The 15593-nt window shown below is 35.9% G+C and overlaps 1 protein-coding gene across 3 annotated transcripts in view; it reads left to right on the top strand.

Moving 5' to 3' along the window:
* Positions 1-15593, top strand: part of LRP2 (LDL receptor related protein 2) — a 115068-nt gene that overhangs the window by 24627 nt on the left and 74848 nt on the right. For 2 of the 3 annotated variants that reach the window (XM_086896715.1, XM_086896716.1), the window contains exons 5-15: positions 3886-3996; positions 4118-4231; positions 4698-4814; positions 5607-5750; positions 7171-7290; positions 8975-9103; positions 10279-10448; positions 12671-12894; positions 13445-13651; positions 14626-14828; positions 15451-15591. In XM_086896715.1, the coding sequence (XP_086752841.1) occupies positions 3886-3996; positions 4118-4231; positions 4698-4814; positions 5607-5750; positions 7171-7290; positions 8975-9103; positions 10279-10448; positions 12671-12894; positions 13445-13651; positions 14626-14828; positions 15451-15591 (1680 nt within the window). Of the gene's footprint in view, positions 1-3885; positions 3997-4117; positions 4232-4697; positions 4815-5606; positions 5751-7170; positions 7291-8974; positions 9104-9786; positions 9969-10278; positions 10449-12670; positions 12895-13444; positions 13652-14625; positions 14829-15450; positions 15592-15593 lie in introns of those variants that run through there. The other variant, XM_086896718.1, reaches the window with a different exon arrangement.

Raw genomic sequence — 15593 nt, forward strand, 5'->3', positions numbered from 1 at the left:
TATGACAGTGAATCAAAGGGTTTTAATAAACTTTGTTTTGTAAAATATTTTTACATTTTGCAACAAAAGACACCTGTTAGTAGGAAATTGCCATTTTTCTTTTCCTTTTACTTCTACTCCTTGTAACATGGGTTAGGGTTATGGAAGCTTACACTGCTGACTGTGTAACAGAAATCAGCTTGTGCTGAATCAAATACTATTTGCAACTATTTCCTGTTGCTGTTTTTGTATGGATTTATTTCCAGCTTACAGAACAGAAGCTCTAGGCAGAGTGAAAAATAATGTAGGTTTAGCAATTCCTGTGACATGGATTTCAAACATCTTCCATGTGTCCATTGAAAGATGCCATTTAAATATGTTCACAGCTGTTTCCCCGAAACAGTTAAAAGGTGCTTCATCAGTCATTTGTGCTGGTGTTTTCTAGTTACTTATATTTTGCAACTGAAGTGTTGGCATGCATCAGGGAGACAGATTGTGTGGAAGTATTTTGGCTAAGAAAATGCCTGAGGGGAGAGAAAGAAGAGCTCCCTTTCTTGCTGACCATTGGAATGAACATAGGTGAAAAATATTCCCCCTGTTTCACAAAGCTCACATTATCTTCTAGGAATTGTCATGACTACAGAAACATTTCTTCTTTTTAGTTTTCTGTAAAATTAGGCATAGGTTTTTGGGAGGAGAAGGCTAAGGAAACAGTATTTATGTTGGAGGCTATTGACAATTCAAAACAAGATGAAAGAAAATAGTGTTTATATTTTTTTCTGTCTGTTCACTTTTCTCTTAATGTTGTCTTCAGTGTCTCCTTTCAATCTCTTGTGCAGCTGTATTCCCACACCTCCTTAGGTGCAAACTTCCTACATTGTTATCCTTTTAACTCAGAACCTTATCCTTCATTTTCTTCTCTTTCTAATCCTTTTGTCACCAATGTAGAAAGAGAAAAAAATTCCATTGCCTAGAAGAGAACCCCTTCAAGTCATCCACAGTGCACTTTTTTCATGTGCCCCCCACAACAGAGACTGTATGATCAATTTCTCTGATATCAGTTCTTGCACAGCTGAGGGATTTTATACTCAAATGCACTAATCTTGGATCAGGTGTGTACAGAGAAATCTTAGTTTAAATAAAAATTCAGATAAAAGCTAGGAAATTTTTGCAAGCCCCAAATACAGTGACTGATGTAAGATCATTCCACTTAAATTTAAAATGTCATGGTAGTCACTTTCCAACTTCATTTGCTGTAGACGTTTTCATTAAGCTGGATTGTACAGGATTGTTTCAGTTCCTCCCCTCTTGCTGCCAAGGTTCAGATTCTTTTCCTTTTTAGAAGTCCCTGTTTGATAATAGAGTAGAGCAACTAAGCTCATGGCTAATATTTTCTAAATTCTGGGGAGAAAGAAAGAGAGTTTAAGTCCTGGGTTTTTGCAATTGCAAGGACAACCATTCCTTTGTTTTCAGATATCCTAGTATTGTTATGAAGTTCTATTTTGTCTTCCTTCATTCTCTCAGCATTAAGCCCTCACAGAAGCCAGCATTTCTTCTATGATTCTTTTAGCTTCTCTACTTCTCCTCATATAAAACTAACCCAGGTACTGAGGAACTGTCCTGATGGCACAGATGCTCCTGAACCATACACTGCATTGGCTACAGCCTTTGGTATAGCTCACAGCTTTGCCAGTTTTCATGAGGCTTAGTTCTTAATGCCCCAAATAACTAAAACAAATTTATTAAAAGAATATGTTATAAGGTGCAAAGAGTAAAATCTGCAATGCAGAATGGAGTGAAAAATATCTTTCAGATCAGTGAGCAGCTGTGATCAGAACTATCATTTACTAACCTCGGTCTTTCGACTAGGGATTGGAAATGGGATTACCTGTTCAGAGTTAAAAATGAAATTAATCTTCATCAGGCTTTTCAAAGAATGGTCTTGCTTGTGCAAGTACAATTAAAAGAAATAATCTGTACACTAGTTTTGAAAAGAGAATAAGGAACAAAAGCTTTTGTTCACATTTTAATAAAACACCAATTTAGTCAGAATGTATATTTTGATGTATCTTCAAAACATCTTTACTGATGGCTCTTCTTGTTAATTTTTTATAGTGATTGTATTTATACAATCCACTAGACTTAATAATATAATAAAGATTTTGCTAGGCTGAGGGCATTTCCAGGTCTGCTGCTGGAGAGAAGACTTTGACAAAGTTTCCCTTCTTGTAAGGGAGTTAAATACAAGCTTGAGAAAATCTTATTACTGGCTAGATTCTTAGTCTGCGTGGGCATTCTTGAAGAAGCAGGCAGTGCAAGGCCATGGGTTCAATTGTTTATTTGCTTGACATCAGTCCATTTGAAACAGTTTGGAACATCACTGGAGGTATTTCTGTGGCATATGAAGGAAAGAGAGGAAAATTACAAAACTATCTATTATATATCCCATGGAAGCTTTTCTATTTCAATGCATTTACAAGCACATACCCTGTATTCTTCCTTTTCTTCCATCTGCCCTATAATCCAGTATAATAATGTACTGCCATAGCTGTTTCTGCTGAGCCACAGAACTCCTGATGGTTCCTCCCTGTGATGCCTTCTCAACTTTCAGAGAGTGAAAATAAAAGAAATGTAAAGGAATCATTTGGGGAGATAGTCTGGTTATACTTGTAGCGGATATGAACACAGCTATTTAGTCTCACATTTTGACAATTTAACAGTTAAAATCATATAAGCCTATTCCATAGGTGATTGAATTTTTGTGGGATTATGATAATACACAGAACAGCAAAAGCAAGCAAAACAGTTTGCCACTGTCTGGAAAAATTGCAGGTTTCTTGATATCTACTTGAAGCAGTTTTATAACCCATGTTTTGGATTCCAAGAGTTTGACAGAAAATGTGCCTAGGTGAAAGCCTTCTCTATCTTCTTTATTAACTCCTAGAGAAGTAAAATGGGATAAGAATTCATAATGCATATCTAAAAGGTGCAAAATGTTATTTGGCTCTTCTGTGTCTTGAGTTAATTTATCTTCTATATAGAGACAAAGGTTCAATAAATCTAAGTTCTAAAATTACCAATTCTTTGCTTTCTTACTTACCATTTGACCAAAAAATGTAATTTTTGTCTACATAGCAACAAGCTAAACTATGAGCTTGTTCTCCTACTCAACTCTAGTATGTGCATATGCTTAATTTGTTGGATACTTGACTGAACTCACTGATTGTTTGTATGACTAAGTGTTCTCAGAATTAATATTAAGTCATTTGAAGCAATCCCTTGTATTTGCCTGTAGGTCTTCTATATAAGTAGAATGTCCAAAACCTAAAAAATCATGATTTCTGCAGAATCTGTTTTATTTTGTGAAGGAGGAAGCAAGTAATAAAAACAAGCAGTTCTAATATTGTTCATGGAACCCGGAAATTCAATATCCTTGGATTAATTGGAATAAAACCATAAAAACCTGATGTCTGTGAGTTTGAGAACTCAAGACACTTGAAAAGGACCTAGGAACTGTAAATTTCAGGAAATCCTTTGCTATCTCAACACTTTTATTAGGATCAGGACAGTGTAAAACAGAGGTATACATAAATAAAACAAATGTTCATTGCTTGCTTTCCTTTTATGTTACATTGCTTTCTATCATATTGTAAACTGTCTGGGTTGCAAATCTTTTTGGGGTATGGGAAGGCATTTAATTTTTCTCTTATGCAAGATTTGGTAACATCCATCCAGAGGATATTCTTCAATATCTGTTGGAGAAGATGATATACTGTATAAATGGACTACTAGTAATGGAGTTTTGTATTCCCTTTTTCCTTTAAACCAAGATATTCTGTTGACACTAGATGGATATGACTCATTATAGTCTAACTTCACGCTAATATAAAGGATTTTTTATTTTAGACTACCCAAGATGTGAACAGTTATCATGTGCAAACGGAGCATGTTTCAATGCAAGCCAGCGATGTGATGGCAAAGTTGATTGCAGAGATTCTTCCGATGAAGCGAATTGCAGTAAGTCCCCTGTGCAGAGTGATCCCAAACAAATTTGCTTTATAGATGTTCTTTTGGAGTTAAACACTGTGGTTTTCTGACAGATTTTCTGTATGTGTTTCTGTGCTAAAATCTTTTTCAGCACATGGATGTACCAGTACACAGTTCCAGTGTGCTAATGGAGAGTGCATCCCGCGAGCCTTTATCTGTGACCATGATGATGACTGTGGAGATAGGAGTGATGAAAACTCTTGCAGTATGATGCTCCTTTTTTTTTCCCACTTTCTTTAACTGTTTTACTAAGATCTGGTTCAAGCAGGTAGCAGGAAGCAGACTGCTTGGCTGTACACCCATCAAAAGCTAGTCACTGTTTTACAAGTACTCTTATACAGAAAGATGGAAATTGCAATGCTATTTTGATAGACTGTCTTTGCTGCTAAGTTCCTGGGTATGTCATTTCTATTTGAATTTGCTGGGTTGACAGTCTGGTTCTTGATGCTTGTTGACAACACTTACGTTGTTGTCATCTTCTTAATTTCAGCATGAACCAAAGGTAATTCATACCTAAATGAGAAGAAACCAGCAGTGTTTGCAATAGATACAAAATATGGAACTGCCTAATTTTTTTAGGAGATATAATAAATTATCATATAGGAGACAATATTGTTATTTTTAATCTTTTAGATGCTTAGAGCAGTTAGATTGTCTGTTTCTTTCTGTAGCTTATGCAACTTGCAGAGGCAACTTCTTCACTTGCCCGAGTGGCCGTTGCATTCATCAGAGCTGGATTTGCGATGGAGATGATGATTGTGAAGACAATGAAGATGAAAGAGGATGTGGTAAATGCTATTGTTAACTTCCAATGGTATTTTCAGAGGAAGATGACACTAACCTACATCTATGACATTTAGACCCCTCAAGATGTTCTGAATAATTTAATTTCTTTTAAAACCTTAAAATTCCACCTTCATTTTTATTTCTTTTTTTAACTTCAGCAATATATTTGTTATTGTGTCTGTGAGAATTATTGTGATACTGGGTATGATGCAAATTACTTTTTACATATAGCAATGCATATATTTTTTCTTTTATATTTTGTTTTGGTTCTTCTGCCTATGGAGATTTTTCAGGTCATCTGTTAAGAGACATGAGGCTTCTAATAACTAAAACCCACTGATTCAAAATGAAATTAACTCAGATCCTGCCAAGATTTGTCATATAAGAAAGAGAAGCTTTAAAGAATGAAAGTGTGAATGAGATTTCTTTTTCATTGGCCTTTTTTATGACAAACATTTTTCTCTTTATCCAGACAGCATTTATGTGTTTTGAAACCACAAAGCTATAGTTCAGTTTCTGGTGCACTGGGCAGTTTAAAGCTAAATGGTGTTACCATTTCTAACAGAAAACTAAAGGGATTCACGTGTTGTCTACCCAAAAATTGTTGGCATTGTAGTTTGAACTTGGAAGAAAGCATGACAAGTATAGATAGTGTTACTTAATAGTCTTTCTGAGCTGTGTGCAAGAAACAGAAACTGATTATCAAAGGATAGAGATGCTTTGGGAAGATGTTAGAGAAGAAATTTTAATATTGGAAACATACTCTTCATTAGCCTTGTTTTTCTTTTCCATAGAAAGTGGTCACCATGAATGCTACCCAGGAGAGTGGGCCTGTCCTGGATCAGGGCATTGCATTCCAATTGGGAAAGTGTGTGATGGAGCTGCAGACTGCCCTGAAGGAGAAGATGAAACTAACATCACTGCAGGCAGACACTGCAGTATGTATTAGAATGGAAAGCATACACAAAATAGCAGAAATACCAGTACTGATATCTTTTTACATTCGCCTTTTGTCTCCTAAAAAATACTGAAATTTCGGAAGCTCAGTATTTTCATTGGCACTGTTTAGACTGGATGATCTGAAAGAGGCATATATACTGCAAAGAGAGCATTTCTTTTTTAAAATTGTGAAATTTCACAAATAAGGATTTTAAATTGCTCTCCATACACTAAAATATGTTCACAAAGTCAGGGAAAGGTGTGCTATATGCCTTCTTTGTTTAATTATCTGTTTGTCCCTTTGTGTAAGTAAGAAGTAATGATTTGTGCTGATTAGAACACAGTATGGAATCAATATATCCTAAGCTTTGACTAATTCACTCTAAAGATTAGGATTTTAAAAAGTATGTTTTTGCCTAGGATGTCTGTTTCTCTGGTTAGTGGTACACTGCATTTTTTCTGTTGGAGGCAATGAGCCTCCAGAAGTAGAGAGAAAAGTAATTTATCTCAAAAAGAGAAAAGTAATTTCTCTCTAATCCTACAAATATCAAATCCCTCTGAGGACAAGGACCGGTGTATTTTAATTTCTAGGAAGATAAAAATTCCTAATAAAAAAATCATACTTTTTGGAATAGGAGGGCAGAAAAAATAAGGAGCAATGAAACCATTTTGTAAAACAGCACCTCTTGCTTTGCTGAGTGGTTTGATAGTTACAGAAGATATGAGCTGCAAAGCAAGGTATTTAACAGAAGAAACTGAGGAAAAGGAAAGTGCTGACTTTCACCTTCTTCTTTGTCAAGTTTTACAATCATAACTTATTTGCCTGTCATTGAATTGTTTATTAGTAGAAGGAAGAGAAGAACTGGTGACAGAAAAAAGAGAGAGCAAGAGAAGGAAAGGATAAAGTACATTTATCCATGAACACAATGCAAACAGTATATTCTAATACATTGGAATGATATACATATTCTTCTTAATATAACAGAGTAGGGGTTTTTCACAGAAGAGTAAATGATGAGGTTATGTGCCAATAGATGCAGCTCAAGGATATGTTGCTCACAAGTAGAACCAGGGAAAGTTTTGGTACCTTGCAGATAGCTTCCTGTGGTCACCTTTTCATACAGCACTTACCACTGGTGGTACATATAAGATTCATGCTTATCCTTTAACTCTGCTCTAAAAACCTATTAAAAACAGTACCTTGTCTTCTGTGTTCCATGCCCTTGCCTGCATGTATGCAAATGTGTGTGATTTTGTAGAACTTTGTACATCATTTTCTCTGCAGATTAGTTTTAACAAGCTCTACTTGAAATTGAAGTCTCATCATAGAAAAGACTTCAGCTTTGTAACTCTTAAGAAAGCAGAAAGCTGTTCTACTGGTTATAGGTGTGTTTCTGAAATATTTTTTTTGCGTTTCAGACGTATCACGCTGTGCTGCGCTGAGCTGTCAGTATCGCTGTCATTCCTCTCCATCAGGAGGGATGTGCTATTGCCCTGCAGGATATACCATAAGTAACAATGACAGTCGTACTTGTATTGGTGAGTAAAGTCCAGGGATTACAGATATCCAGTACCTTCTCACAATCCTTTGGGAAAGTTTGGATTCCAGGAAGACAAATTAGTTTGAGTTGGGTGGATGTACTGGCAAATAGAAAATCTCAGGAGTCAGCAAATGCATGAAAATTTTAGTGGCACAAAGGTAGCATAATGGCACAGCAAAAAATGAGAGAGATATCATAAAGATCTCTTTCACTTTGACCTAAAAACATAGTGACAGCATGATTAGGTTTAAATATGTACTCTTGGATGGCTGGTTTATTATCAAAAGTTTTTACTGGTCTTTAAGTGTTTACATAGAGAGATTGTTCCTGCCTCGGTGATGTGTGTTGCATGCCTGGAAAAACAGTTAATGATATTGAGTTGTTTGTTACTTTTGGAAAGTGGCTGTATATGAGGACAGCAGAGCATTATACTTGAAAATAAAGAAGGTGTTTTGTATTTGCACTATGGAAAGGCTGTGTCTTCTGTGGGCTTTCAGTACATACGTAATTTACATGAAAAAAAAGAATATTTACAAGAAAGTAAAGGTAACTGTAAAGGTGCTATCACCTGGTAGCACAAATGATTTATCTCAGTAGCTGGCAATTGAGTAACTTCAGAATCATGAAAGTTAGCACTGCCTAATAAAAGAAAAGGGGTAAATATCTGTTATGAGTTTTCAACCCAAGCTTTGGTGTTGGTGTTATTAAAAGTATTTCAGATGCTCAGTCTCTAATGAGATTTTTTTTATTTTTTGACAATACTGGGTGGCCTAAGGCTATATAGACTGCAATGGCAGAATTGTTGCTCTTTGCAGAGACAGAGAAATAAGGCACAAAATTTCCTCAATTTTTTCACGATTTTGTGGGAAATAAATGAAGGACACATTCCCAAATCTGGTGCAGTCTCAGTGAGTCTTCTCTTGTTTTTTGACTGTCCTGTAAGCCTAATTATCAGATTCTGGCTAGTAAATCTGAGTCAATGTATTTTGCTTTGCTGAAATCTAGGCATGTATTTGCAGTCAGAGGAAAACTTTTCATGAAGGAATGGCTGACAGTCAGTACTGTATAATGCCAGATGCAGTATGCTACCTATATGGTATTTTGCATGCTAAAAGGAACTTTTTCTTGCTGGTTCTGGTGCACAGACAGGTTTTAATTGTACATCAGATGCCTGTTAGCATGGTACTAAATCTGAGCTAATAAACACTTCCTTCAAGTACGACTTAAAGGCTTAAGCAATGCACTAAAATAAAGGTGGGGCTCACCTTCAGAGTGTCCTTAAATCCAGCCAAGTCTTTGTGTGTGCCAAGTGTAGAGATCTTTTGCAGGAAAAATACTTCATAGACATATTCTGTATTGTGGAAAGTAGACAATGACATCTCTTCAAATGATTTTTCCTTTTCTCCTGGCAGGTGTGATTTAGATTTTTTTTGTTGGTTGGTTAGTATTTTTCAGTGGGGAGAAGAAGTGCAGGTAGGTCCTCAGGCAGGAAATACAGGTTTTTTGTTATCCAGAAATATGAAACTGAAACATTGTGGAAAAACATGCAAACCCTCTTTCTTCATGCTATAGTTTTGCAAACATATATAAAGTAAGCAGAGAGGACTAACTTGCAGGTTCCTAATTATGACATGAATTTTACACAAAGCATTTTTTATAAATATGCCTTATTCACTTGACAGATTTTGATGACTGTCAAATGTGGGGTGTCTGTGACCAGCTGTGTGAAGATCGTGTGGGACATCACCAGTGCCACTGTGTGGAAGGTTATTTCCTAGAGCATCACCGGCATTGTCGGGCCAACACTTCAGGTTAGTGCACTTCAAGTGTCTTGCTGAGCAAATAGATAGAGCTAGGTAAAATGGGGTAATTTTCATGTCTGTGCCACACAGCTCTCTTTGATTTTAACTCTGCTCTTAAGGATTTACAGTCAGGACAGCTTTCAGAATATCAGCAAATGTCAGAACTCTGTATCTGCTGGCATGTGTAGGTTGGTGTTGATTGTTTCATCAGGGCTGTTTCTCTTCTAATCAACAAATGTCTTTTAGGCTCCTTTGCATTTTCAGCACTCCTAACTTCTGCAGAATTGGGAGGTTATTGCCAGAGCACTCCTGAACAAAAAAACAAAAAAAAAAAAACAAAAAAAAAAAAAAAAAATCTTGTTTCTGTGGCAGGCAGTTTTGTCATGCTCTCTATAGAACATAGGGTTGTCAAGAAATCAGGAAATTCTTTTTTCTAGAACTGTGCCAGAAGATGGTTTTGCTCAATGGGGAGATCAAACACTTTCCTGTGAGAGAAGCCACGCTCTTAAGTTTGAATGTCCTGGAGTCTGAACTCTGAAGAATACTTATCTCTCAGAGTGTAGTTCCTCATCAGCTGTAGGCTGCTGCTCCTGACCTCCTGTTCAGTGCTGAAAGCAGGCCCCAGGAAAGCCTGCTTTGTGGAGATGTAATGTCCTAACGAGCTTTTGTGTAAGGCAGGTGTTCCTGCCTGCAGAGAATCAGTGGGAATGGAAGTTCCTGCTTGGCATAGCTGATTAGCAGTCTTGTTTCTTAGAAAAGCAAGAACTGCTCAGTTCCTTCCTTCTTTCTTCAGCCACATCTCCAGACCAGTCTTCAGCGCACAATTTTCTAAGTATTTCCTCATATAAATGGGAGAATTTAGTACCTGCTAAAAGTCAGTTTCACTGGGTTCATTTTAGCTTTAATAGAAATAGTCTTTTGGTGTCTGCACAGATGTTTTATAAAAGTTCTACCTGGTAGGGCTTTAAACAGCTGTACCTGCTTGATTTGCTCCAGGTGTAGAAACCAAAGGCAAATCACAGCAAGTTAGTACTCACATAGAAACATTTATATAGGCTGTAGTCTGAGCATGTTTTTAAAACTTTGTGTCCAGTGTGTATGAACCAGTATGCATGTATTGCAATGCCCCTTGGCAAAATATCTTGCCTGCAGAGTAATCATATCTCTGTCACTCCTGCTTTCAGCTGGTGTTGCATCGATTATTTTTTCCAATGGCCGTGATTTACTGATTGGAGACCTTTATGGAAGAAATTTTCGTACTTTGGTGCAGTCACAGAATCGTGGGATTGCAGTTGGCGTGGACTTCCACTTTTACCTGCACAGGATCTTTTGGACGGACACAGTGCAAGATAAGGTTGGTAAAAATTTCAAGAAGAATGTATTTCTGTGTACCTGGAAGTAGAGAACTGCAAGAGGCAGAATGTGTTGATAGCCCTCATTTTTGAGAGCCAAAGCTGGCTGTAATTTCGTTTTCTAACAAAAAAGCTCCTTGAAATGTTTTATGTTAATGACTGTATTTTTTCAACTATACTATTACATGTGACATATTAAACAAAGAATCCTATTATATGGGAATGTCTTGAGCAACTTTTAATTTTACTTGAGACTGAGTCCAAAAAACTAATTAAGAGAAATAGTAGACATTCTTTCAAAACAGAACAAATTTTTCTTGGTAATTGTTGAAACATGATAATTTAAAATGTAAAAGCTGTGTGCCTTCCAAGATGATAAAAATCAGATTTCTTTATATACTTCAAATGGTACTGTAATTGAGCTTGAATAACAAATATTGACAGTATTTTGTGTAATGAGCCAATATTGTGTTACTTTTTTTTTTTTAAGAGTAATTATTTTTGCTTCAAGATACATTACAGCAAAGTAATTTAAAAAAACAGTCTGGAGACTCTAGTGGAAGTTGGATGGCACCCTTGTTTTTTCTATGTGTAACTTAGGGAAATCAAAGAAAGTCTTAGGTCAGATGCTGATACTTCATAATCTTTGTCCACATGTTTATCGTCATGCAGAATGAAGGAGAATCTGTGACCTGGCTCCTGCTAATGCCACTGATGGATCAATTTGGTGTCACTGTCATAATTCTGAATGTACACATAAGACATGTAATAAAAACTATAGTTCTCGCCACAGTTCCATGCTGGTTCTGTGGAAAGAGCATTCACTGTGTGGCTGTAAAGCAGGACAAGATTTGTATGCACAATTTTTGACTTGTCCACAATTCTGGCATTTTTATTGTGCCTGTAGTAGGTTCCTGTTGCTGCAGTAGCTTTGTAAATGGCTGAATGTAGTCAGGGTCAAATCTGCACTTTCATGAGACAGGAGATTTATTCTTTGTAATAGGTATAAATAAAAAAATAATATGGGTTTTTTTTGCTGCACACTCCAGGTGGTCAGGACTGCCTTTTTACCTGCCCAATATAGTTTAATCCTAATTAATTAATTAAGACTAATTAATCTAATTAAGTCCTAGCTAGAATATCCAGATGAAAACATTTACATTAAGAATTTTCTTAAATTATGAATATTTCCACCTGATGTCTTAAAATAATGATGTTACTAGGGCATTTTTTGTCTTTCTTAAGATTAATATGAAAACTAAACCAGATAATTGTGGTTTGTGTTTTGTGTCAACTTTATCTCATTCAGTGTACTGCCAGATAACCTAATGCCCATAAGCTCTTTCATCAACAGGGCTTCCAAAGAACAGAGTAGACGGTTAAGTGCTTATCTTGATCATTGTTACTTGGAACTGAAGAATATTTCAAATGATAGAACTCTTCCAGTTCTTATCTTTCTTGCATATGTTTACTTGGTAATCTTGGTGTTTTCATTTAAATGCATTCCAAATCTCATGCTGTTGTTCCAAAGAGAAAGAAAAATTCTACCTTTTCATATTCCCCAGTGTTACAATCACACAATTACTGTAAATGTAAAATTATTGTGTTTGGACTGTTTACTTTGTGTAGCTCTGAACTTGCTTGTAAAAAAAGCATTATTCTTCTTGAGCAGGATGGTGTTAAAATTAGCTTTAGATAAAGGAGACCACAAGCTGAGACGTCCTTTCTGTGAGGATAGACAGCTTTCCCTTACTTTCTTCATTTTGCTATTTTCCCTCAGTTGTAGCAGTAGTAAGAGCTCCCCCTCTTGTTTTTGGCTCACTGTTTTTTGGCTCATTGTTTTTTCTCACTGTTGAGAGCTCTTCAAAAGCATGATAGTTTGTTTTCAATTAATAAAAATATTGGGTTTTGCTAGATTCCAGAAAAACAAATGCACTTTCCTCTATTGTTTTTAAACACTTGCTAAAGACAAGGCTGTTTTAGTCTGTTACCTTGTCCATTTTGTAGAAATGCTAGTTGAAGGCAAGCCTCCTGCAATTTTTGTTTTGGTTTCCAGATTTTTGCAAAAAATTCTAACCTAAGGAATACCTTAGAGGGTAACTTGCTTGTATATTGGTGGTCAGTTGTGGATTGGTGATCAGTATGATGATAAAAGACAAATACCATGTGACTTGTGATTAGCAAAACATCATGTGGGGACTGACAATATCTGTATTGTTTTCAGGTTTTTTCTATTAATATTGATGGCTCTGATTTCCAAGAAGTTTTGAATATTTCAGTTGACACACCTGAAAATCTAGCAGTGGATTGGGTTAACAATAAACTATATGTGGTTGAGACCAGTGTGAACAGAATAGATATGGTTAACTTGGATGGAACAAACCGTGTGACTCTTATTGCTGAAAATCTTGGAAATCCTAGAGGAATAGCACTTGATCCAACTGTTGGGTAAGTAAAACTTATCAGATAATGGTAAAAGATGTCAGAAATTCCCTTATCCCCACGTAAAAGGAAGACAACTGGGAAACACGAAGAGCAATCATTTTAAAATCAGATATAAAATATTTTGAACATTAGCATGCTCTCTTAACCTGTTCTGCATCTTAATTTTTGTGTCTTCTAACCCATATACTTCAGAAGTATATGTGAGCAATGAAAACCTGGATCTTCAGAGAATGGGAAGAGGAATTTCATGCAACTTGTAGTCATGGCTGCTGCTTTCATGATGCAACTATTTGTCACTGGTTTATTTCTGGCAGTAAACTTAAGACTGTGATTTAATAAGTAAAACTAGTATTCATGAGGTCTTTTGGGATTTATTATATAAAAGAAAATGAAAATTACTTTTTGTGTAGAAAGTATAAAGTATGTTTTTATAGTATGCCAGCTGAGAAATCTGTTCTGAAAGGGTGCTGGTTTTAAATTCCATGTGAAACGCTAGGGTTTCTTGTAAAATCTCAAGGAAATGTAACCTTTTTTCTTTTTTATCTCTTTATAGTTATTTGTTTTTCTCAGACTGGGACAGTCTGTCTGGTGATCCTAAAGTGGAAAGGGCTTTCATGGATGGCACAAATCGTCAGGATTTGATAAAAACAAAATTAGGCTGGCCTGCTGGAATAACGCTGGATATTGTGTCAAAGAGACTTTACTGGGTTGACAGCCGGTTTGATTACATTGAGACTGTAACTTATGATGGACTTCAAAGGTAGGTGAAATATTCTTTAGGGGCTACAGATATACTGATTATTTTGTATCTAGCTCAAACAAAGATTTCTCTAACAAAACGATATACGCAAGGGATGGAAATTACAGCATCATGCATGTGATGCACCTTTGTCTCTATGGTTTCATGTTACTTCTAGACAGTCTTTAATTCATCATTCTTTGCTCTTTTTTGACCTTGAATGTTTCTTCTCCTTATCTTATAATGTATATTTTATAGTCCACCCGTACAATAGACATTTTAGAGCATTTTATTTTTTATTATTTTTGAATTATAGTCATAATTTTCCATCATAATTTCTTTGCATTTTTTAATGAATTAATTTATATGAAATATTCCACTTCAAAGAACTAATTTGTGTGATAGGTATTAAATGCTTTTCTTGCATTTCATAAATCTTTACTGTTAATAATTAAGTCATCCTTCACCCTGTTACGATGCTGGGGAGACTAAATCACAGCCTGCAAGAAGGAAGTCCTTGATTTTTTATGGGACTGTGTCTTACAGCATAGTGTTGTTTAGAAGCCTGCTTATCTCTGTATCTCTGATTAGTATCAGTTACTCAAACACAAGGAAAAAATGTCCCCTTTAGTATACCTTCATAGCATATTGCCTTCAAAAACAGTCTTCTGCTCTTTTGATGGGTCTATTGTTCAATGCATTTTTTTACTTTCTAAATTATAAAATTAATGCTGGTGTCTTATCTTTACTCACTGTGTTTTCTTGAATTTGCTAACACCGTTGCTCTGTTTTCACTGCTGTGTCCTTTAGGTTGAACTGTGTATGTTTAGCTTTATCTCTTCAGTTCATTTGATCTTTTTCATTTGTACTTTAGTAGCTTCTCTGTTGAAACAAAAACCAGTAAATGAATTAAAAATACTATATCCTTTCTTCTGTAAATAATGTTATTGTTTAATTAATATTTGGTAAATAATTTTAAATTATCTTCATAACAGGAGAACAGTAGCTCATGGAGGCTCACTGATTCCTCATCCATATGGAATCACTTTATTTGAACACAATGTTTATTTCACTGATTGGACCAAAATGGCAGTGGTGAAAGCTAACAAATTTTCAGAGTCTAACCCTCAAGTGATCTACCAGTCTTCACTGAGACCTTATGGAGTGACAGTTTACCACGCTGCCAGGCAGCCATTTGGTGAGATCATAAGTGGATTATGAGGGGAGATTTAGGAAGTATATTACAAAAAATTGGTAAAAATTATGTTACTTTTATTTTGCTGCAAGGAACTATAATTATGATACATAAATTTGTATTGTAAAACTGGGCTGATTTTTATCACACGGTTGTTTCATCCAACTCCTGTAGCTAATGAGCTGTCACATGCAACATTCAAGAATAGGGGGAGCTTTATAAATAATCCGATACTTGGTGGGGTCAGACCTGTGGATTTGAGTAGTATTGGTGTTTAGAACTTTTTTCCTCAACACTGCAATGAATACAGCGAAAAAGCTACCAGAAATATATTCTGTGAGCTATAACTCTGAAGTAGACCAATGTGCAGAAGACTAAAGCCCAAATTATGGCCTTATTGCTCTGTGCTGAGTGTCTGTATGAGCTGAATTCCTTATTGATGGTTACCTCTGATGTGATTTTGGTGCATTCCACTGTAGAACTGGTGGTGTATGTTTTCCATGTGATGTAATTCACATAACCCACATGATTTATTGTGAATGTTGAAGAAAATGCTGAAAAATCAAGATAATGATGCCATTCGGTTAATAGAGGAAGCTATAATTCTATCTGTATTATTTTCCAGCAAGAAATCCTTGTGGAAGTAATAATGGGGGATGTGAACAGGTCTGTGTTCTCAGCCACAAAACAGATAATGATGGCCTAGGTTATCGCTGTAGGTGTATCCTGGGCTTTGACCTACATGTGGATGGACGACATTGTGTTGGT

This window comes from Cyanistes caeruleus, chromosome 7 (genome assembly GCF_971803275.1).
Source record: "Cyanistes caeruleus chromosome 7, bCyaCae1.hap1.1, whole genome shotgun sequence".
Taxonomy (NCBI): domain Eukaryota; kingdom Metazoa; phylum Chordata; class Aves; order Passeriformes; family Paridae; genus Cyanistes; species Cyanistes caeruleus.